The sequence below is a fragment of the Lissotriton helveticus genome, chromosome 9 (assembly GCF_964261635.1).
Source record: "Lissotriton helveticus chromosome 9, aLisHel1.1, whole genome shotgun sequence".
Lineage (NCBI taxonomy): Eukaryota > Metazoa > Chordata > Amphibia > Caudata > Salamandridae > Lissotriton > Lissotriton helveticus.
In genome coordinates, this window is record NC_136070.1 from 230,651,079 (window position 1) to 230,672,204 (window position 21,126).

Consider the following 21,126-nt stretch of genomic DNA (forward strand, 5'->3'; position numbering starts at 1 on the left):
GGCTGGCAAGTAATCACATTGCACAGGTGGGCTCTACAGATCGTTCACAGGGGCTATGCTTTACCCTTTATCCCTTTTCAACTGCACTTTCCACCAGCTCCTCAGCGTCTGACGGAGGACCATCTCTCCATTTTGCTGCAGGAAGTGCAAGCCGTTTTAGCCAAAGGGGCTGTTGAGAGGGTGGTGGTGCCAGAAGTAGGGCTTGGTTGTTTTTCCTGCTACTTTCTGGTGCCCTAAAAGGATGGAGGTCTTTGGACTATTGTAGAGCCTGGGCCCTTTCAAGACCTCCTGAGGGAAGAAGAAATACAAAATGCTCACACTGCACCTCTGGAACTGATTGGGCCACCGAAGCATTTTCCTTGCGATGAACCACATGACAGGATTGATGAATGCCAGGACGGACAGGCTCAGCCATTAGTGCCTGGCGGAATATGAATGGCAGTTTCACCCAGAGTTCGCTCAAGGTTTCTATGGCAAATGAGGAGAACCTTGGCTGGATCTTTTCACCACTGCAGAGAACGTTCGGTGTCAGCACTTTTGCGCATTGGAATTCCCAAGGCATCGCTCGGAGATGCATTGCACCTCAAGTGAAAGTGGACACCTGGATGCCTTTCCACCGATACCACTCATGCCCATTGTTCTCAAAAACATCAAAACCAATTAGCTCTGGATTGGGCACAGAGAGTATGGTATCCAGGATTCTTGGGCTTGAGCATGCGTCTGATCAAGCCGGCCCTCCAGGAGGACCTGATGTTGCAGCAGCAGGCCAGGGTCATGCACTTGGGCCTACACAATCTCCGCCTTCATGCTTGGAGATTGAGCAGAGACAGCTGGACACCAAAGACCCTTCTCCGAAATTGGTTGATGTCATCTTGGCCTCCAGGCATCCCCGACTAAACCTGTGTACGCCTGTTGCTGGGAACAATTTGTGACATGGTTCGGTACAGACCAGAATACCCCCACCTGGCCAAATGATCTAACGTTTTGTTATTCGCTCGGTCTCTTGCCCAGCAAGGTTTTGATTTGAGCACAGTTAAGGGTTATCTTTCAGCCTACAACATGTGTTACTCCCTTCTCTCTTTGTCATGCCCAGTGGGTCCATAATCTGGTCCTGACATCTCTAATGTGCTCTCCTTTTGAACCACTTCACAGCTGTCCTTGCAGCTCCTTACTTTCAAGACTGTGTTCCTCATCACCTTATCTTGGCATGTGAGTGAACCACTTCACAGCTGTCCTTACAGCTCCTTACTTTCAAGACTGTGTTCCTCATCACCTTATCTTGGCATGTGAGTGAGCTTCAGGCTCTGTGTGCATCCACCATACAATTCCTTCTATCCAGACTAACTGGTTCTGGGGAGTCGGGAATCCTTCCTTTCAAAAGTTGTGATCTGTTCCACGTCGATCAAACCTTCAAGAGAGCACTCAGCTTCTATCAAAGATCACCGGGTGGACTATCAGCTCTTTATGAGGTTCTCTGAAGCTAAAAAAGGCAAGGTAGTGCAGAAAAGAGACATCTCCTACTGGATCGTGCTCTGCTTTGAGATCTGCTTTGCATTGGCCAAAAAGCAGCCTCCAGAATGCATGCTCCTTCTACATGGGCCAAAGCTGCTACCACTGCATTGCTACTCTTGAGTCCCTGTCCTGGACATCTGCCAGATGGCTACATGGGTGTCCCTTGATACTTTCACGAATCACTAGTGCCTGGCAGTCAGGGTCGCAAAGAGGGGCATTTTGCCTGCTTAGTCCCGATGTACTCTCTGGTTTGAATCCATTTACAGACCTCCAATCCCCCCACTGAATGGGTATTGCTTTGGTATCGATTCAGAAGGGGAGGAATCTGCGGCTAGACGTTGCTATCTGAAGAACCAAATTATGTATATTTGGTAAGGCTCCATATAGCTTCAGATTTCTCACCCACCCCCCTCCTTCTTGTTCTGTGATTGGATTCTGTTTATTGAAAAGTCCCAAGTCTAGGAATCTGCACACTGTCTAACCATTTGCTTTTCGAACTCTGTCTGTGGGCTTGGATAGTTGAAAATCACCGACTCCTCGTGCTGAGGTGGCACCTATAAAGGTTCTGCATGTCATTTACAGAGCGGAACTGTGGTACTGTCTAGCCTCACTGGCATTAGTAAAGCAGATTCCGCTCTTAACTCTGTAGAGAAAGGAAAATTGATCTTCTTCAAAATGCTACTCCGTGTGGAAAAGGGACTGTAAAGCAGATGAAGAGAGTGTTTAAGAGTTTCCAGCCCGCACTTCATAGAGCATGTCTCCTGCAGAAACAAAAAAATCACAAAACCCCACATCATAAAGAAAAAAATATTAGGCGTTCACTTTATTCAAAGCTCTGCAGAACTTGGCTGAATGGGTTCAAATATTTGAAAAGCAGCAATATTGTTTGATGTGTGGTTGCTTAGTTCAATATTGTATGTTCTGGTATATTTTAAATGCATCAAAAGCAGGAGTAATTAGTAAAAGGTAAGAAATTACGTTTTTTAGACCCTAGCGGGCACCTCACGAAATATGGGGATGCTAAAGTTAGACTATAGCTCAGTTACTGTTTTTCAGAGTATTTTCAAAGTTGGGTGTTCCCCTTTAAGAGAGGAGAGAATGTTAGCAAGGGTCAAAATGCAGAACAATAACCTCTTTTGTCAAGAAAGATTTCTTCAAGTTAGTAAGCCTGCCCTAAATAACTTGTTTATATTGAAGGAGTGGTGCACAGTTCATAAATTTAGTGACAAAAAAATTATATTTCTTAAATACGAGAAGGGCCACAAGGTGAAACCAACCTAGATTCTTAAAAGCAGCATGACTGTACCCTATCAGACCTCCATCAATAACACATTTTTAACTTAATTACGATCAAGCGATTGTCCCAGTTAGCAAACACTTTTATTATATAACAGGCATCCTGTTGCAGTGAATCATTTTCAGATTATCTTTAAGACAAATGATTTGAAAATACAGCTCCTAACAAGTACTAGAAATGTTTTTGCACTGGTTAAAAATACCTCATTTAAATAATAAAGAAGATTGATTTAAAGAGATTCAGAAGTGGTTAATGAATATGTGATGACTCTTAGCCACTTGTATAATTGCAATTGCCATTTAACATATTATTAGCTAGCTGCATTACAACAACTTCCACAACTTATTTTCATAAGTGTTCAACGGCGTGAACAGCTTGTAGATTGATGATAAAAAGGTTGAATATGTTTTGCTTATTTTTCCTAATATTTTGAATACCTAATGTGTATTTGTAAAGCGCACTTTCGCCACAACGGGTATCTCAGAGCTGAATAACAGATGTTTGTTACCCAACTAATTGGTACTCATTTTATTGACTTATGAAAGGCTGAGTGGACACTTGGATTTGAACCTGCGACCATGAGGTCAAACACAAGCCCCTACAGTGGACTCATTAGTCCACAAAGCCTCCAGACCCTGTGCCAGTCTGGATGCCTGGTTTAAGTGATTCAGGGTAAACCTCGCGATGAACCTTCATTTGCCTTAAGGGAATGGGTGGATGGCAGTTTTAGGCATTTTGAGTCCTCCAGGTCATTGCAGATTTCCCTCTTTGTGGCTATTCTCATTTGTGGTGGGAGGTTTTGAAGGCTGGCCGCTTGCTTGCAAGACCTAATGCAGATGTGGTTGTGTGAATCGCCTCTGGAAACCAATACCAGCCAAAATATAAAATAACACACGTATATTTCTCTCAATAAAACCCAGTTAAGAGTACAACCATTCCTTTTAGAGCAGGTCAGGTAGCTCCAGACCATCCAGTATAGTAGGCTCAAATAAATGCTTAACGATGCCCTCTTTGTGCCTCTACCAGCAATTTTCATGATTCTGTGTACAGATTGACACTGTAATTAATTCTGATTTTTACAAATCTAGCTTTCTTGGGAATGTGCTGCATTTCAACCTCACAGAACAGAGCACTGTGATGGCCGGGTTATTGATTCGCACCAGGCTATTGTTCACTCAAATATTTGTTCTCCCATGCAGTCAAATTCTCAATCTTCAAAGAGCAAGGAATACAAATGGCATCCTAACCTAGAGGGAAAGAAAATTGTCAATTTCTTTCCCTGCTTTTCTTTCCCTGCTACCTGTTAGATTATTTTTAAACTAATCTAGATTTACCTGGGAAAAACAGAAACAAATACATAGTCACCTCTCAGTTGACCCTATTGTATTCCGTAATCCGGAGGTTCAGCATTGCCACCAGAGGACGCAAAAAGTTTGCATTTCGGTGCTTAGCATGGAAATCTCTTCCCTCGGAGGTTCATCTTCCAGAGACCCATCTTCTCCAATGAGCCCATTTGAAAGTATTCTTGTTGGAAAGTGCCTAACTTTACCTTGCGAGCAGCTCACAGTTTTGATTCAAGTCATAGCACACTTCAGGGTGGACTCACTCCCTCACTCTTGGTCCTTGCAGTGTGATTTGTATTATGTTTATTTTTTATTTATTTATTTATAAAGTAATAATAGTATTGCTATACTTCTAAATGTACTACACCATGCAGCTTGTGAATTGGCCCATTGATCTTATCATGGTAGAGAAAATGCATTTAGGATTCAAGTAAAAAGTATGAAGGCACTCAACAAAGAAAATATGTTTATTTTGGAATATAACTCGTCAAAAGAAAGTAAAAAACAGAAATATATCCCAGTGACGAGTTGGGTTTCAGAAAATGAATAAACATGCAGTAAGATTCTTTAAAATTAGCTTACCATTGATTAAATGTTTCATATTTTTCGTCTGTTTGGAGAATAGTTTTGGCATTCCTTTGACACAGGCTGCCTTTTGTAATCCTCATATCATGGTTCTTACTTTCTGTTTTCTAGGTCCGAACAGTTGAAGAAAAACGTTTATGGACTCATCATATCAAGGAACTGATCCTTGAAAATCATCATGCTATTATTCCCCAGAAGGTAATTCATTACATGGTTAATTCATTACTTGGTTCATGACAGCAGGCATATTACATCTTATACCAATTACCTAAAATGGCAATGATAAGCACATATATATATATATATATATATATATATATATATATATATATATATATATATATATTTTACTTTATTCGATAAAAAATTCATCATAAAAGTGTACAATGTATACAGTACATTAAAAAGATAAAAGAGCAGGGACCCACCAATACTATGTAAACATACATCATCCCATACTACTCAATTTTTAAAATTACTAAGATATGCCCTAAAAACAGTTTCATGAAACCATAAAAAAGACACTTCCAGCCTTGGGGCCAACTGGCGGTTAGGTTAGATGGGGGGTAGGCTTGGCCCTCCTTGTACGTGTCTGCCATGCACTACCCAAATATTTAGCTACCCCACACACCATAGCAATAGAGGACGTATCAGTGCAGAGGACCCGTAGGGCCATTTTGTGACATCTAAGGCCCAACCCCTTGCATAGTGGTTTTAACCATATCTTCCTGGCAACCCTATATGCCGGACAGGCAAAGAAAAAGTGAGTCACGGACTCATTGGGGGCTGCACAACCAGGACAGGCTTTTGATAGATCACCTAAATTTTTCCACCCAGAAGAGAAGTCATTCACCGGTAAGGTCCCGAGCCTCAGTTTTAGGTAAAGTGATTTGTCCAATGGTTTCTCTATATAATCAAGAAAGGGTTCAAGTTTTCTTATCCATTTGATCTCAAGGAATCGCTGGGAGAGAGGGCCCCCTTCACTTCTGCGAATGGCCATCTCCTGTACCCAGTCCCAATAGAGCCTCTTGATCACTGACTTGACAATGATAAGCTACTTAGGCGATCTGTAGATTCATACCATTGTAATATTGCCATTTGAACAATAGACAGCAAGTACGTGGCATGCACACAGTCCCTTTTCTGTGGGTTCCCACTGGGCTCAGCCAGCAGCAGATCCTGGGCACATACCCTTCACATTATCCCCCGCCTGCGTATTGCTTGCATGTAATTCAGCGGCTGATAGTAGACTCATTTGGTCCAGAACTGGGGCTGTATTATACAGAGTGCCCCAGGGGCACAAAGGGCATTTGCGCCCACTTTATGTCCCCCGAGGCAATCTGGGATTATGGAAGGGGTCCCCTTCTGTAACACCGATCGCGCTGGCGCACATAAAGCACTAGAGCTATCTGCAGGGGGCATTCCCTCATTTGCATGGGGGCATACCCCATGCAAATGATGGAAGCCCTTCTCTTCTGCGCCTGTGCTGTATTACCGACGTGGGCACAGAGGCAAAGAAGCCCTAAGGAGGCACACTCTCAGTTCGCCCCCTGATGGCAGCCCTCTGACGAGGGGAAAGGGGGTCCCGTGGATCCCCTAGACATCTCCTTGCAGGCGGGTGCAGTCACTGACTGCACCTGCCTGCGTGGTTATCTCTAATCCCCTTTCAAAGTGCCAGCTAGTGCCGCCTGCAGAGTAAAAACACAGAGCTGCTGTTGAGCAGCTGCTCCGTATTTCATGTGAATGAGCTGCCCCCAGGGCAGAACACGTTCGCGACTGCCCTGGGTGCAGCACATGCCCCATAATGCGGTGCATTTTCCTTCATTTCGCCGGGCGCACCTTTTTAAAGGAGCACCTGGCTCAATGAAGGAAAGTGTGCCGCATGTGTAATGCGGCCCCTGATCTCGTCGTGCTTCCACAAGGCCACATCCAGTCATTTTTCCAACAGTGATTTTAGCGTGTGGGAGGGCCATTTAATGCATCTCTGGTTAACAAACTGGTCAAGGTGCTTCAAAAACTGTTCATATTAATTTGACCTTTTTGGAGGGGGAACTGTTATTTTTCCACCACTCAGGAATGTGATATTATACCCACTGCAGTTAGAGCATCACCACAAACCTCTTTTAAAAAAAAATGTTTTAACAAATTTTATTTTGCATTAAACACAACCAAAACCAGCATGGCAGCAAGGTTTTATCTTGCAGGATACTGCATCGATCTGCGAAGTAATATCCTGAATAGACCCTTCCAACCTCCACAACTTCCTCCCATATACAAGTCATCTATAATTCACACTTTTTGTCTCAAGCAGGATATTACTCTTTTCCTGATGGCCATCCAGAAGGCCCCAGAATGTACGCCGCATAGCCCATATTTTGTCATACTTGTGGGACACCCTCTACTTTCATAGACTTGGTGTTTCGCAGCCTTGCACCAGTCCATGTCCGATTTCCACTCCTCAATACTCTGCAGCACGGCCGCTCCCCATCAACAAACTTTTCTCTTAGCCACTGCAAATTCCAGGGTGGATAACAATCTAGTATACTTTTCTGGATGCTCCTCCCCCTCAGTTATCAGCATAATTTTTTTTAAATCCCTGACGCTAGGCCAGCTCCTTCCTAGAGACCTTCCCGAACTCCCCTCCAGAACCCTCTAATCATGTTCAATCCCATAGTGTATTTGGTCAGTGTGCATGACCAAGGGCTGTGAGCAGCAGGAGTTTGGTGCCTGCAATGAGTTGTGCATAGTCTGGTTACAGGCCAGTCCCAGGGTCTTGTTGCAAGCCAGGCCCAATGCCCAATCCTCTCTCTGCATGAGAAAAGGCTGTGTTCAGCAGTGATTGGCTTGTGCAGTGAGTTGTATTCAGGGTCTTGCCACAGATCAGGCCCTACACCCAAACCATCACTGTGCATGCTGGAATGCCATGCGCAGTGGAGGTGAGCGCCCACAGAGTGAGACGGCAAGCTGAATTGAGATATAGCTCAGCTCATTCTGATCAGTGCACTTTCACACGTTTTGTATCATAGATGGAGATTATAGGTAGGTAGTGCCTTTAATTTGCTTGACCTACACATTAGACATTAAATAGATTTGCTTTGGCAATCACTTGCTTTATGTTCACCCCAAATGGTGACCTGTCTAATAGAGAAATGGGAGCATATCAGGTACAGACCGAGCTTCTTAATTCTGAGGCCAACATTAATTCTAGTCAGACTTATCAGTTTTCTACTGTGTTATTATTTAGTGTGATGTGATTGAAGGAATGCCTGTGCCCCAAATTAGAATCTATTCATATTCTGTTGCAATACTTTGACACGGAAACGTGTTATTTACTGCACCAGACAGTCGCATCTAATGCAAGACGTGGGGCTCATATAGCACACTCCATCAAGCCTCGATGCAGCTGCTTTGAACAGTGAAAAGGGACTGGGGACTCAAGCAACAGTCTGCAGTGATCTGTACAAGTCTTTGTGTCCTAATGAATACAAATCACCGGGGCCTGCATACATGCACCAAAGAGGTTTGCCGGCTCTATAGCCAAAACATAACAAAGTGCCAGTATTGTAACCAATGTCCATTGTTGTTATAGTTGGGGGGTCCATATTCTTTTTACATTTCATGCCACATGGTTGTGGACGAAATTGAACTTGCAGAGAAGAGTTCAAGTCAGTTTTAGCTCCACCTACTAATAGTCTAATCTTGTGCCTCACTATCCGATGATGGCCACATCAAGAGAGACAACACGAAGGATAACTGTTATAGTTACATAAAAAATACAAATCCGAAATTGTCCTTTCAGAATTATCAAGCTGTTAGTGCATAACGAAGAGTAGAAGGTCAGCAGGTCCAGGGAGTCATGAATGATTAATGGCATGGGTTACTCTAGTGTTACTTTGAAGAATGTGTTAAATATTTTTGTCAATTGAATAATTTTCCATTTATACCCTCTAAGTTCAACTTCTAAAAACTGTTTGTCGTTGGCTTAGAGAATTAGAGATGCGAATTAGATATTTGTTCAAAACTAATCAGTGTGCCTTCTTAGTAATATAAATAAATTGCTTATTTTCAGATTTTGGCTTTCAGATAGCAATACTTTTCTTAAACCATTTGCCGCTACGTAACTGTGGTGTAAGGATTGTTGACACTATATGCAAACGTGATTTTTAGCCATCCTGCCTCCTTTTACAATGGGTCCATATTTTGTGTGTTGTGGCATTTGTCTGTCCAGTCGTCATTACCCTTGAACCAGACCTGAAAATTGGCATTCATTAAGCACTGTGTACTATGGCGTGCAGTACATTAACTTTTGTACTGCAAGGACATTGATGTCATACCTTGATCAATGCAATTCTTCAATCGTTATCACTTTAATATATTTGTAAAATATGATTGCTGTGTTCATCAGACCTGCTTGCACATCATGCACAGGCAGATCTTCCTCATGTCTATTTTAAAAAAAAAAACATTATCAAGAGATCAATTACTTGAACTCAGTTGATAACAAAGAGATTTTCTCACTTTTTTTTATTATGTTTCTCACTATTGCCCCTTTTATTTCCCTGAAGAGTTTGTGGTTATGGTTTTCTTAGTAATTTCTTTCATATAATGTCCTTGGTTGAGGGGTGATGATTTTTGCATAGCAGTCTTCCTCTGGTATGGTTGCCTACCACATTAGAAAAGTATGACTTGACTTAAAGATTGTATGAGTAAGATTATTCAATGTTTTTCATTGTAGGCGAAAGAAGCAATTTTGGAAATGGATGCCTTATGTAAGTATCACTGTTTTATGTTTCTATTATTTTTTTCATTACATTTATTCTGCAGGCCATTCAAAGACAATTGTGCTGCATCCTGTTTCCTTGAGTCATTCTCATCTACCACTTGTATGAAAGCTTTCGCATCCGACTTTCAGTTTTGAAAAGTCTCACCTGCAGCTACTCTCGTGTACTGTTTGTAAATATAACACAGAAAATAGGCTTATCTAGGTTTGTAGTCAGTCTCTAGTCGTCACAGTATCTGAAAATGTATAGAATAGCTTAACACGTTCTTCACGATGTACCCTCATTTTGGAATGCTGATTACATGGAATATACACACAGCCGCTACAAAATGCTGCCTACATGCAATGCTAGGGAAAAATATAGGGGTTTCTAAGCAGGGAGTAAAACCAAGATAGACATTAATTTACCAGGGATTCTCTATGCACTGACATTATTATTGAAAACAAGAATAGAGTAGGGGGAAAACATTGGATGATCCAAAATAGCAAGATTAGCAGTGACTGGATTGCAAGGCATTCTAGAGGAGTTCAATCAAATTTGGCATTTTAAGTGTCCTCTTGAGTTTTAGACACTTTTCTTCTTGTTGCAGGGTCTTCTAGATATTCCCAAAAGAAATAGGCATTCAGTCGGGGAAAAGCATACCTAAACCTAGGGTGATTTAATTTTAACGTAGCGGCTATATGAAGGCAACGTTACAGTACTGACTCCAGTCTGTGGTCTGTTTGCTTGTGAAGCACTATACACTTCCCCATTATATGTGAAGCTGCACTGTAGACTTCGATGAGTAACCATAGTGCTTTTTAATTAAACCAGATATAACTTATGGACTGATTGAGACTTATTAATGCTGTCCCAGGGCCATTAGACTGAAAGGTCATGTTGGAACATAGAAAAATACATTGAAAATCATGCATCTTCGGGTTTGCAGAACCATAGCATAATCACTCTTATTAGAAACAAAATGTCTTGCTCTCTTTTGAACTGTAACTATGTAAAGCTATAGTAGCTGTTTTTTATTTTCTCCAAATCCGTTACTGATTTGGGTTTAAGACCTCAAACTGTTTGAATAGGAGACTCTCGGTACTCTGTTTATTTTCTTTTTATCTGGCAGCTGAAATTAGAGTGATCGCTAAATGTTCTAAAAGGGAAACAGATAACGTGGACATAAATGGATCAGGCAATAGTGAGGAGTGCCCTGCTGAGTCGATGATATACACAGATCAAAAAATGCTAACATGGTCATAACCTCTAACATTTTACTAGAACCCGAGACACATTTGCTGACAAGAAAATCCAGATGACTTGTTAATGCCCACTAACCCCAAATGACCTTCATAAAGAGTTTCATCCAGCTGTCTTGTTTTATTGTTTTTTTTTTGTTTCTTTAAACAAATGACATGGGCTCACTAAATCATCAAAGGAAGTATTCAGTTGTTCAATCACTCCAAATTGAATTCATCCTTCAGGAAAGCGGGAGATGGTACCACACAAATTAGAAACTAGTTGATGTCCTGTTCAATCAAGGAAGCTATCATTATAGCCTTAATACCCCTTAAAAGGTTTCTAACTTGTCCCACTAACTTTCAAAGTGGCAACCTGTTGGGTCATAAGTGCTAGCTGTTGGGATAAGGATGAATATAGACAGAGGGGAGGTTTGGATTTGTAGGATGATGCAAAGGATTTGTGTTGCTGTGCTCCAAGGTTTGCCAAGAAAGGTGACCTGGAGGGAGAGGGGTTACAGAGTGAGAGTACTAGAGATGCATACTTCTTGGCTACTGGGAAAGTCAGGGAAGCGTGTAAGCTTATGGTTGTTTGTTGTGCATGCTCATGCGGAGCAATGGTAAAATCCAAGGTGGGACCAGTGGGAAGAGAGCGGTCTCTTCAGTACGCACTAGAAACCATGTGCTTACATGGAGATGGGATTTAGTTCAGGAACACAACTAATTGAGTGAGTTGGCGACTTGTTAAACCTTTTGACTGTCATCAGGATTGAATGTCTTCTCACATCCATAATCTAGATACTTCCTAATCTGGCATTGTTCTAATCTCTACCGGCATAGTCCTAAAGGCAATGCTCCTCTCTGCAGACCCTTTCATTACCCGAGCAAGGAAACAAGATTGTCACTCATTTTTTTACTCTGTTCATTGGTTACCCATGTTTATTAAAGATCATTTTCAGATTCTTCGGTATCGCTTGCTAGGCGCTTGCCTTAGGCTAACCCTTTTACCAAACCAGAACTGGTGGTTTCTTGGTTACATGAACAGGGTTTGTCTGCATCTAGATAAGCCAGACTGCCCAGGCCTTCCCGCTTGAACTTTTCCGTGGTTAGCTTTTCTATTCATTTAGTTGTTTAGTTTCCATAACATCACATGTGGTAGGTTTGTTTTTGTACTGTGCCCAGTACTTGGGGCTGGATGTTGTTCCCTATACACTTTAAAAATAAACAAAAGCAACGTACATGTAGCATGTATGTTGAGGAAGCTGTAACAAAATTGTCAGCATTTTATTCACCGAAATTAAAAAACATATTGTTACTATCCTGATTCTAAATAGTATTCAAGATAAGAATGCAACCGATCCGCAATCAGTCCAACTGATTAGGAGTTTGCATACCAACAAATACCAAGAAAAATCAGCTGAAGCCACAAACTTATAGTCCCAGTAGTTCAAGCTAATCAACCCCTTTTGTCTGTACATAGGGTTGTCACTTGGCTGGTTTTCTGCCACCACTGAATCTTTAATGTCCTGGCCAGTACAAAAAATAACAAAATCGCCTAAAGCTGGTATATTTAGACTTTCTATGTGAACACTTCAAACAGCAGATACATATCAATAGAAAAAGATTTAAAATGTGTGAACAAAGGCAGAAAAGCCATGTTACAAGTGAATTCATACGATTTACAGTCCTATTTAAACCAGATAAAATGGCTGGTATTTTTCTATTGGAAGTTTGGCAAACCTATCTGTACATTTAGTCCTACAATATCCAGGCGGTTGATTTTTGCACCACCAACCGTGCTTTGTATAAAAGTGCTAAAAAGGTTGTTGTATGTTTTCCAATACCTTCAGGTGATTTGCTACTTGCTTTCTGCAGGTCTCTGTGCGTTTTAGACTATTGGTGTGCTGCATGAATTAAATTGATTATCTTAATTTAATTCTCCCTGAACGTAAAGAAATGGCGTGTAATGGAAATGGTATAAAAGTAATCACCTGTTCTTATGGTCTGTTGATAAATCTACTGTATTAGAAGGCAGGTTGAGGGAATCATGCTTTTAGATGTATGCATTAAACCTTGTTTTGGACTGCCCTAGTGTTAACTGTTAGTTGCCCGCAAGCATGGACCCTAGGAGATGGCAAGGGAGCATAAGGAGGAGAAACGCAATTAACACTTTTAAAGCTAAACACCTTGTGGCCAATACGTTTATTAGCCCACCTCTGCCTACTTTTGACCCACCACATGCAGACAAACAGGCCACCAGCCCCTGTCTACTGTGTCCTGTTTCACGCACTCACTGAACTTACAATTTTGGTCAAACAGTAGTTGGAGCCACCATTCTAAGCGTTCTGATTGGCTGAACTAACCTCCACATTCCATACAAGGTGCTGATTGGTTCTTTGAGCACTAAAATATGTTATGCAATCTTGATGAGACACTATGTCTTTGTTTGTTTATTAACTTTACCATGTGTTTAAATTTTGCCTCCAGAATGTTTAAACATTGTGAGTGAGTTCTTAAACCTCCAACAGTTCCTGGTGTATTTCTAAGTTGTACTAAGAAAACAATTTGTTCCGTCTTCTGCCTTCCGACATTAGATCCAGCTCGATACAAGTACAGCCCTGAGAGGGTGAAGAAGGTAATCACACCTGTAGACCCAGCAGTGCAGGCCCGGCAAGGCCGCCGGCAGTCTGGTAAGTGGTGAACCTTTTAAGGACGCTTCGTAAATTCACTAGGTGCTTACTGTAATGAATTTCCTCACCAGTTATTTACAGTAGGCAGAATCAGGATATGCCTGTGTCTCTTGTTTACAAATGATGCATTATGTAACACTTTTGTATGTTCAAGTGGTAGCAGAAGTCATTTTGCAAGGTTTATGAATGAATAGTAGTAAGAGCTTGAGTTACAAGTCTAGGTTATCCATTTCTTGTGCCTGTGCAGATGTATAATGCATATCTGTAAAGTTCATATCTGTGTATAAAGCATTTATAATAGGGTTATAATGATAGAGACACGTCTTTAAGTTAAGGTTACTGAATAATTCAGTGAACAGTTTGTTCACAATTATCAAGTTATCCGTATAGCGTGTACTGTTGGTTGTACATCGTGTGGAATATGCACATGGAGAAAAGTTCATTTGAATGCCAAGAGGAGTATAAGAGGCATGTTGCTGGAATGTGCATGTTAAGAGGACTGTGGTTATTGCTGCTTCATTGTGGTGTATGAAGGTAAATGGTAGTGCCACAGTTTGCAAAGCTCAGTGGTATAATGTGTCTGTCACAAAGGGCAGAGTTCAACCTGCAGGCTACTGGTTGGAATTTTTACAGGGATGCATAACTTAGCCATTCACCATTCTGCAGTCAATAAAATAACTTAAGTATTGGTAACAGTTGTCTTCAGTGTTTTACTATTGAACTGACTTATAACTATATTTTTTACAACCTTCACTTGTAACAGCAATTTTAGCAGTAAGAGGAAACAGGTGCATTAAATGTACCTGTAAGATATTTTAACCTAATAGGTTTGCTATGCCCTGCCTCAGGCCAATTTGTTACCGGTTCTGCCATGAGGGTGCGAGCCCCTCACAGCACTTACTGCTCCTAACCAATGAGACATCACGTCAAGGACGAAGACAGTGTAGTGTGAGATCCACTCATTATTACACGCATATGATCACTGATGCAGAATCCAAACGTACTTGGGACCTGGGGTCCTGAACAAAGTGGGCAATTTGTGATTGATAATTGTGCTTCTCAAGTTGTGGAGTATTAGAGAGTAATCAGTTGGCTTGTTTTGGGGATGTGATAAATTGCAACAGAGTAAAAAACTAATTTTATATAGTGGAGGAAGTACTCATTATATGTGCTTCCTGATGCCTTATTTATTTTGTGTTTTATTTTTTACTTTACATGTGTTTGGAATAGTGAGGCAGGGCATTTTATCAAAGGGATTGGCGTTGCTGCAGCTTAATTTGTATGGTTTTATCTGAAAATAAAGTAACTATTTTGTTTTACCTTTTTTAGAGCCTTCGAAACTTATCTTGAAACATTTTAATGATAAAGGTGAGTAAATAATGTACCTGTTTATCCTATCACTTTTCAGTATTCTCTTGTGGAGACCAGATGCAACTCAACAAACTTTCAACAAATATCGTGTGGCTTCAGTTAGAATAGAAGCTAATCCTGCCCTAGATTATTTAGGGAAACATTTTGCACTCGAGGCAACCGTCCAATCCTGTCCTCCAGAGTGATAGTCGATACATTACTACCACTTTATGGAGGTCAAAGCGAGGTTACCACAGCCATTGGCCAGCATTCTTTGCTTTTTATCTATAATTAGTAAATTTAGGTAAAGATAACACAAAATTATTTAGATTTTCTAAGTGAAAACACTATGAGTTATATAGCAACACAGTATATCATATTTACATATCTGGAGTAGTCACAGCCCTGGCTATAGATTCATTTCAAGTAGTATCGGACTACAGGAGGTAACCCTTAAACCACTTGGAGACTGGGGCAGTGGTATGTAACAAACAGTGTCTCAAGCAAAGGCATTGTTTGGTGTACAAGTATATTAGGCACAATTAGTTACCATGGATTAAATCAAGAGGGGGAAAGAAAGCCAGGGAGAAATTTTATGAAAACAAATTATATTTCAATTGTTGATCATGTTGGACATATTCAAATTCATATGTACAAACACATGAGTCAGTAGCAGTGCGTTACATTTAAAGGGTATGTAACAGATAATATATTGTGTACAAGTGCTCGTGAGATTTTGGTGACTGCGCAAGTGACACGTGATGTGGGATATACAGCGATTGTGATGAGCGCAACAGAAGATAAGTGAATATAAAAATCTTTGTACAATTTGAGATACCCAACAATAATTGGTACAGGAATAGAGAGAAGTAAGGTAGGGTATTCGGTATATGAAGGCGCCAGAAGTTTCGTTGTGGAAGTTTTTTTTTAGTTTTTTTTTTTTATATAGCGCGAACTAGAACCGAACCGAATCAGTTATCAGAGCGCTTTACATAGCACCAGTTACGTTTTTTTACATGAGGACACACTTTCATTTTAGGCACGGGGAGATTAAGTGATTTGCCCAGAATCACAGGGGGTTTTTGGCATCGTTACCGAGACTCGAACCCAGATCCCCAGGTCCGAGGTCGAGCGCCTTAGCCGTTAGGCCAACCCCTCTCCCCAGTTGACTACTTAGAAGATGGAATTTCATCTTGGTACAATTAGTGTGAATTTTTATCCAGTCAAAATGCTCTCATTGATCACATGAGTGGAAAGTAGTAAACATGTGTGCATCTAAACAAATGGCAAAGGAACAAAGGATAATGGTGTAAAACTATATCACAATGTAAGGTAGTATTTGTCCCTTGTCTAATGACCTAGTCAATGTTTCAATGCAGGAGTTAAATGAAGGGTTATTATCAAGACAAATAGAATTAGTGAAGCACTTACAATAAAACAGGCTTATGTAGGCCCTAAGGAAAAAGTAAAAGAAAAGTGGAAATCTGGGTGATCACTGATGATCATTAAGTAGTAAAGGAGAGGCATCAGAACCGTCACTGTTCACTGCAGTGTGAAACTCTACCTCTTGGATGAGAACGAACATTGATTTACAAATGGCTTGTCTCTGTCTGGACTAGCAACGCGTGCAAACAAGGATGCTGTGGAATGCTGGTGTGACTAAGTACTAGTGGTTGCAATTAATTTAAGCATTCCACCCTCCGTCGTTTTGTTTTTTTCAGTGAGGGACCAGGTCAGATGCTGCGGGTTGATCTCTTTAGCAATAGTAGACTTTTCTGACCCTCTGCTACTAGAGAAAATTAGAGGGAGTGTGACAATGGTGGACTGAAAGGAATGTTTGAAATCTAGCTTTGCCATACTTTGAAGCCTTATCTAAAATTAGTTTTCACCATTGTCTGATCATTTTTCTTTTTTTTCCTTTTATATTCTGATGACATAGCTCAACTGAAGGTAAGATCCTGTTTTGTTTATAAACAGTTTCATATGTTAAAGAAAGTACCTTAGTCGAAAAAGTAAATGTTGCAGTTGTAGTGATAAGATAACAAAAATACCAATTCTTCGTGGCAGTACTTTGTAAACATTTTCTTTGACTGAAATGTTTCTGTGCAGTTTTTTTGTTATGCTGAAAACAACTGACTTCACAATGCCTTTAAGAGTTGAGATAGGACATGGCCCGCTTACTCACTTTATCCATCAATTTAACTTCAACATTTTTAATATTATGTTACACTTCACAGGTAGTTGTATACTAGTGTCACCCCTTGTATTCATTGACAAGTGGTCCTCCATCGACAAATTAAGCCATTTATCTAAAGTGTAAACAACCGATTAAAATTGTACTCATCTCTTCCTTAGATGATAATATATAGCACAAATATTTCTGGTAGTTGCCAATTGCTTTGACCTCACAAAGGTGTCTGATGCCTTCTAACATGATCCTGGGTCAGACCCTAAGGAATTCTTGAAGGTTCTTGCTTCAAACATGCCCTCTTCTATAACCAGTGTGAGTACAAAAAGGGGTTAGCCCTTACGAACTCCAGACCTGGGTCAGTGAAGCATTGCAAAAAATGGGGTTGGTCAGAGTTGAAGAATTTCAATTGGGCTTATAGAAAGCCAATTATTTAATTTCAATGTTCACACAATCAACAACTTCGTTGTAATTCAACTTAAGAGTATGTTCTTCATTAATTTAGACAATTCAATTCAAAATATATTGGCATTTATTTTAAGCAAAGTTTCAATCAAATTGCAGCCAAAGGTTCATTATAACGACATAGTAGACATGTAATTGTAAATTCATTACATTCGAAAATTCAAAACAGTGCTCTCAGTGAGAAGGGAAGGGGTGAGTGAAGTGAGTGGGACACGGTAAAGGTGTGGTGACATTTTTGTGGCATCATTTCGCAATTAAGAAGCCTTTACACTAAAATCAATTAGCAAAGGTTCCACGTAATCATCACACATAGAGGGCGAGACACAATCTCTTTTTTCAGTCCTATGGTGTGAAGTAAGCAAAGCGTAGTTCTACGTTTCGACCCCTGGATTACGCTAAAGGGTTGCTTTCAGCCTCATGTTGGGGTCTTCATCAGGAAAGGGGGGGGAGAGCCTAGGGGGCAAGGTAAACACTTAATTTAGTATGTATCAGTGATTGTGCGTTTGTTTACAAAGGGGTTTAAGAGACCGGGGATGTGGTATTACCTACATCAATAGACGGTCGACGTCTGTGCCGTCTAAAGCGGGGCCATGGTGCTGCTCCCAAAGTTTATCTGAAAAAATAATAAATAAAAAATCTGCGTCAGGGTGCTAGTTAGTAACAAACTGCCAGAGGGTGAGTGGTCGAACAGACCGGGACTTACTTTTACGTTGTACTACTTGACATAGTACCGGAAAACGCTGTGGGCATGTCCCTCATTCACGGGGACCTCAAGTGCTCCTTAGCTGTTGGAAAAGAAAGGTAGCGCATTGAAGCATGCCGGGCAAGGGCATAGATTGGCAGACAAAGTCCGCGAGAAGGATTAGTTATTGAGTTTTATGGTCAGGCAGGAGGGGTTAGCATCTTACCTTAGGACGGGACCGCACTGGGTAGATTCCCGTTCCAGCTGCGCGTTGCATCCGAGTGAAGACTCGCGGTGCAGCCGCTGGATGCCGGTAAGGCGAAAAAGGGCTCGTCTCAGACGGCCAATCAGCGCGAAGGTAGGGCGGAACCATTCTAAAAATCAAGGGAGCGTCTACTCTGGACTGAGTTTGGAATGACGACTGCAAGGGGGGGTCTGTAAAAACCTATATCGGTTGTCAAAGTAGACAGCCTCAATCTAGCCCCGTGTTGTTTTAAATAATGGCTTAGACACAAATTAGGATTAATCGAACAATCATAATTGCACACATAAATTGTAATGTATTATAAAACACTTGTATACAAACGATTATTGCCGTGAGCCTAGTACCATATCGAGATTTAGACAAAGCAAGTCTTGAACAATAACATATGGAACATCATTATGGTTCAGAGGTACGTTAAAAAGTGCAACTTCAAACAATGTACCTTATAAAATAACAAATGTCCAGAATCAGAACACATTCATGTATGGATAGTTGTGGTACGTTAAGAGGGCGGTGGTGGATTGAGCGTAGCCTTCACAACAGAACCATGCGATCATTCATGAATATACAGGTAATGGTGTGACTCCTTGTGTGTGCGAGGTCGTAGCAAAAGACCTAGAGCAATTTAGAAAGCCATAAACTATATTGTGATGGGATTTAAGTAAAATAGCATAAGTAACCACTATTCAGCTAGTGTACTGAAGGGCAGTTTATGTGGAACAGATGGCTGTGTGAGGGAATTCAGAGTCTATGATGACACACAGTGTTCATTCTGGACACAAACTGGCCATCTGGGAAAAATTCGCGTCGAGTTCATTCAGTCCTCTCCTTATGGTTTGAAATTTTTGCATCCACTTGCATTCTCTGGTGTTAAGGATGGAGGTCAAGTTGCCTCCCCGTGGTCCCAGGCAGACTTTCTCTATCACTAGCCAGCGTAGAGATTCAGGTGTATGATTCTTTTCTTTGAAATGTTCCACCAGGGGAGCCCCGGTTGTGGAGCAACGGATTCTGCTGCAGTGCTGAAAAATACGGTTTTTGACCTTTTGTATAGTTTGACCTATATACATGAGGTCACAAGGGCACAAAATTGCGTAGATCACTCCACTGGTGTTGCAATTGGTCAGCGACTTGAGATTGATAGTGAAATTGTTGTATTGGATTTGTTTGGTCTCCCAGCACATAGGGCATGCTTTGCAGGAGGTGCATTTGAAGTGTCCAACAATTTCCGGTAAATTCCATAGGCTCTGGATCGTGGGTGCCTGTGGAGTTTCAAGCAAAGATCGTACCACCATGTCTCTGACGTTTCTCGCTTTTTTGAAGGCGTGCATTGGAGGTTCCGGCACCTCAAGGATGTCTGCCACTAGACCCCAATGTTTGTTGACACTTTTTCATATAGTGTTACTCTGGGTGCAGAATGTTGTTACGCATATATGCGTTCAACTGACGATGCTCGTTTCTTGGTTTCAAGTAGGGTTGATCGATCCTGGAACCAGGCTCTCTTGCGGGATCGCTTCACTAGGCGTTTAGGATAGCCTCTGTCAATCAGACGGTTGATGAGTTCATCTGATTCCTTAAAGAAGTCTTCTTTTTGTGAGCAATTCCTTCGAAGGCGCAAAAACTGTCCAAAGGGTAGGTTGTCTCTCAATCCCCTCGTGTGGTGGCTGGAGTAGCGTAGGAGAGAATTTCTCTCTGATGGTTTACGAAAGAGAGTGGTGTATAAGTATCCATCTTTCTCCTTGATGCTTATATCGAGGAAGTCAATCGACTCTTTTTCCATATGCATCGTGAATTTGATGTCTAAGGATTGGTTATTCAGCCAGAATAAGAAAGTTCGGAGGATGTCTTCATCACCAGTCCATATCATTATAACATCGTCGATGTAACGATGCCAGGTTGTTATCATCTCCCTGTGTGGGTTGTCTGGTGAAAGGATGCAATCTTGCTCAAATTCAGACATATAGAGGATAGCTAGGTCCGGTGCAAAGGCAGCGCCCATGGCTACTCCTTTACTCTGTATGTAATAGGTGTTTTGGAAAATGAAAAAGTTCTTAGTCATTGCAATTTCAAGCAATTCGATCAGGAACTCCGTGGGGACTGGTGTAGGTTGTTCCCGTCTATTAAGTATTCTCCTCATGCAATCCAGAGCCGGTCTCTGCGGAATGCTGGTATACAGCGAGACGATGTCCATGGTCACAAGAATCTGGTTCTGTTTGCTGAATGATTTATGGTCGAAGAGGTTGATGACTTGCATGGTGTCTCTTAAATAAGTCGGGGTGGCTTCCGCTAGGGGCTTTAAGAAAACATCAACGTACTTGCAAAGTGGTTCAATCAATGAGCCACATCCTGATATGATGGGTCGTCCAGGTGGCTTGTTGAGGTTCTTGTGTACCTTAGGTAGTACGTATATAGTAGGAGTCCTAGGGTGATTCACATTGAGGTACTCGAACTCTTTGTTGGAAAGGAATCCCATTTCTAATGCTTGTGTTGTAATAGTCACAATGTCTTTGCGTACTTCTCTGGTAGGGTCCCTTGCCACCGGTCTATAGCTGACCCCGTCAGTGAGTTGGGATTGGATCTCAGTTTTGTAGTCGTCCACATCCAGTATGACTATAGAGCCCCCCTTGTCCGCCGGCTTAATTACCACAGATTTGTTGTTTTTCAACGATTGGAGGGCGCTCCTCTCACCGCCACTGATGTTCTGTTTCACGTATTGTTTTTTATTGATGGTTTTGAAGACATCTCTCATGA

At 41.3% G+C, this 21,126-nt stretch overlaps 1 protein-coding gene across 1 annotated transcript in view; it reads left to right on the plus strand.

The window, feature by feature from the left end:
- Positions 1-21,126, plus strand: part of PLEKHG3 (pleckstrin homology and RhoGEF domain containing G3) — a 203,415-nt gene that overhangs the window by 113,851 nt on the left and 68,438 nt on the right. The window contains exons 10-13 of the mRNA XM_078662284.1: positions 4,849-4,935; positions 9,473-9,506; positions 13,333-13,428; positions 14,758-14,796. Of these exons, the coding sequence (XP_078518410.1) occupies positions 4,849-4,935; positions 9,473-9,506; positions 13,333-13,428; positions 14,758-14,796 (256 nt within the window). The remainder of the gene's footprint in view (positions 1-4,848; positions 4,936-9,472; positions 9,507-13,332; positions 13,429-14,757; positions 14,797-21,126) is intronic.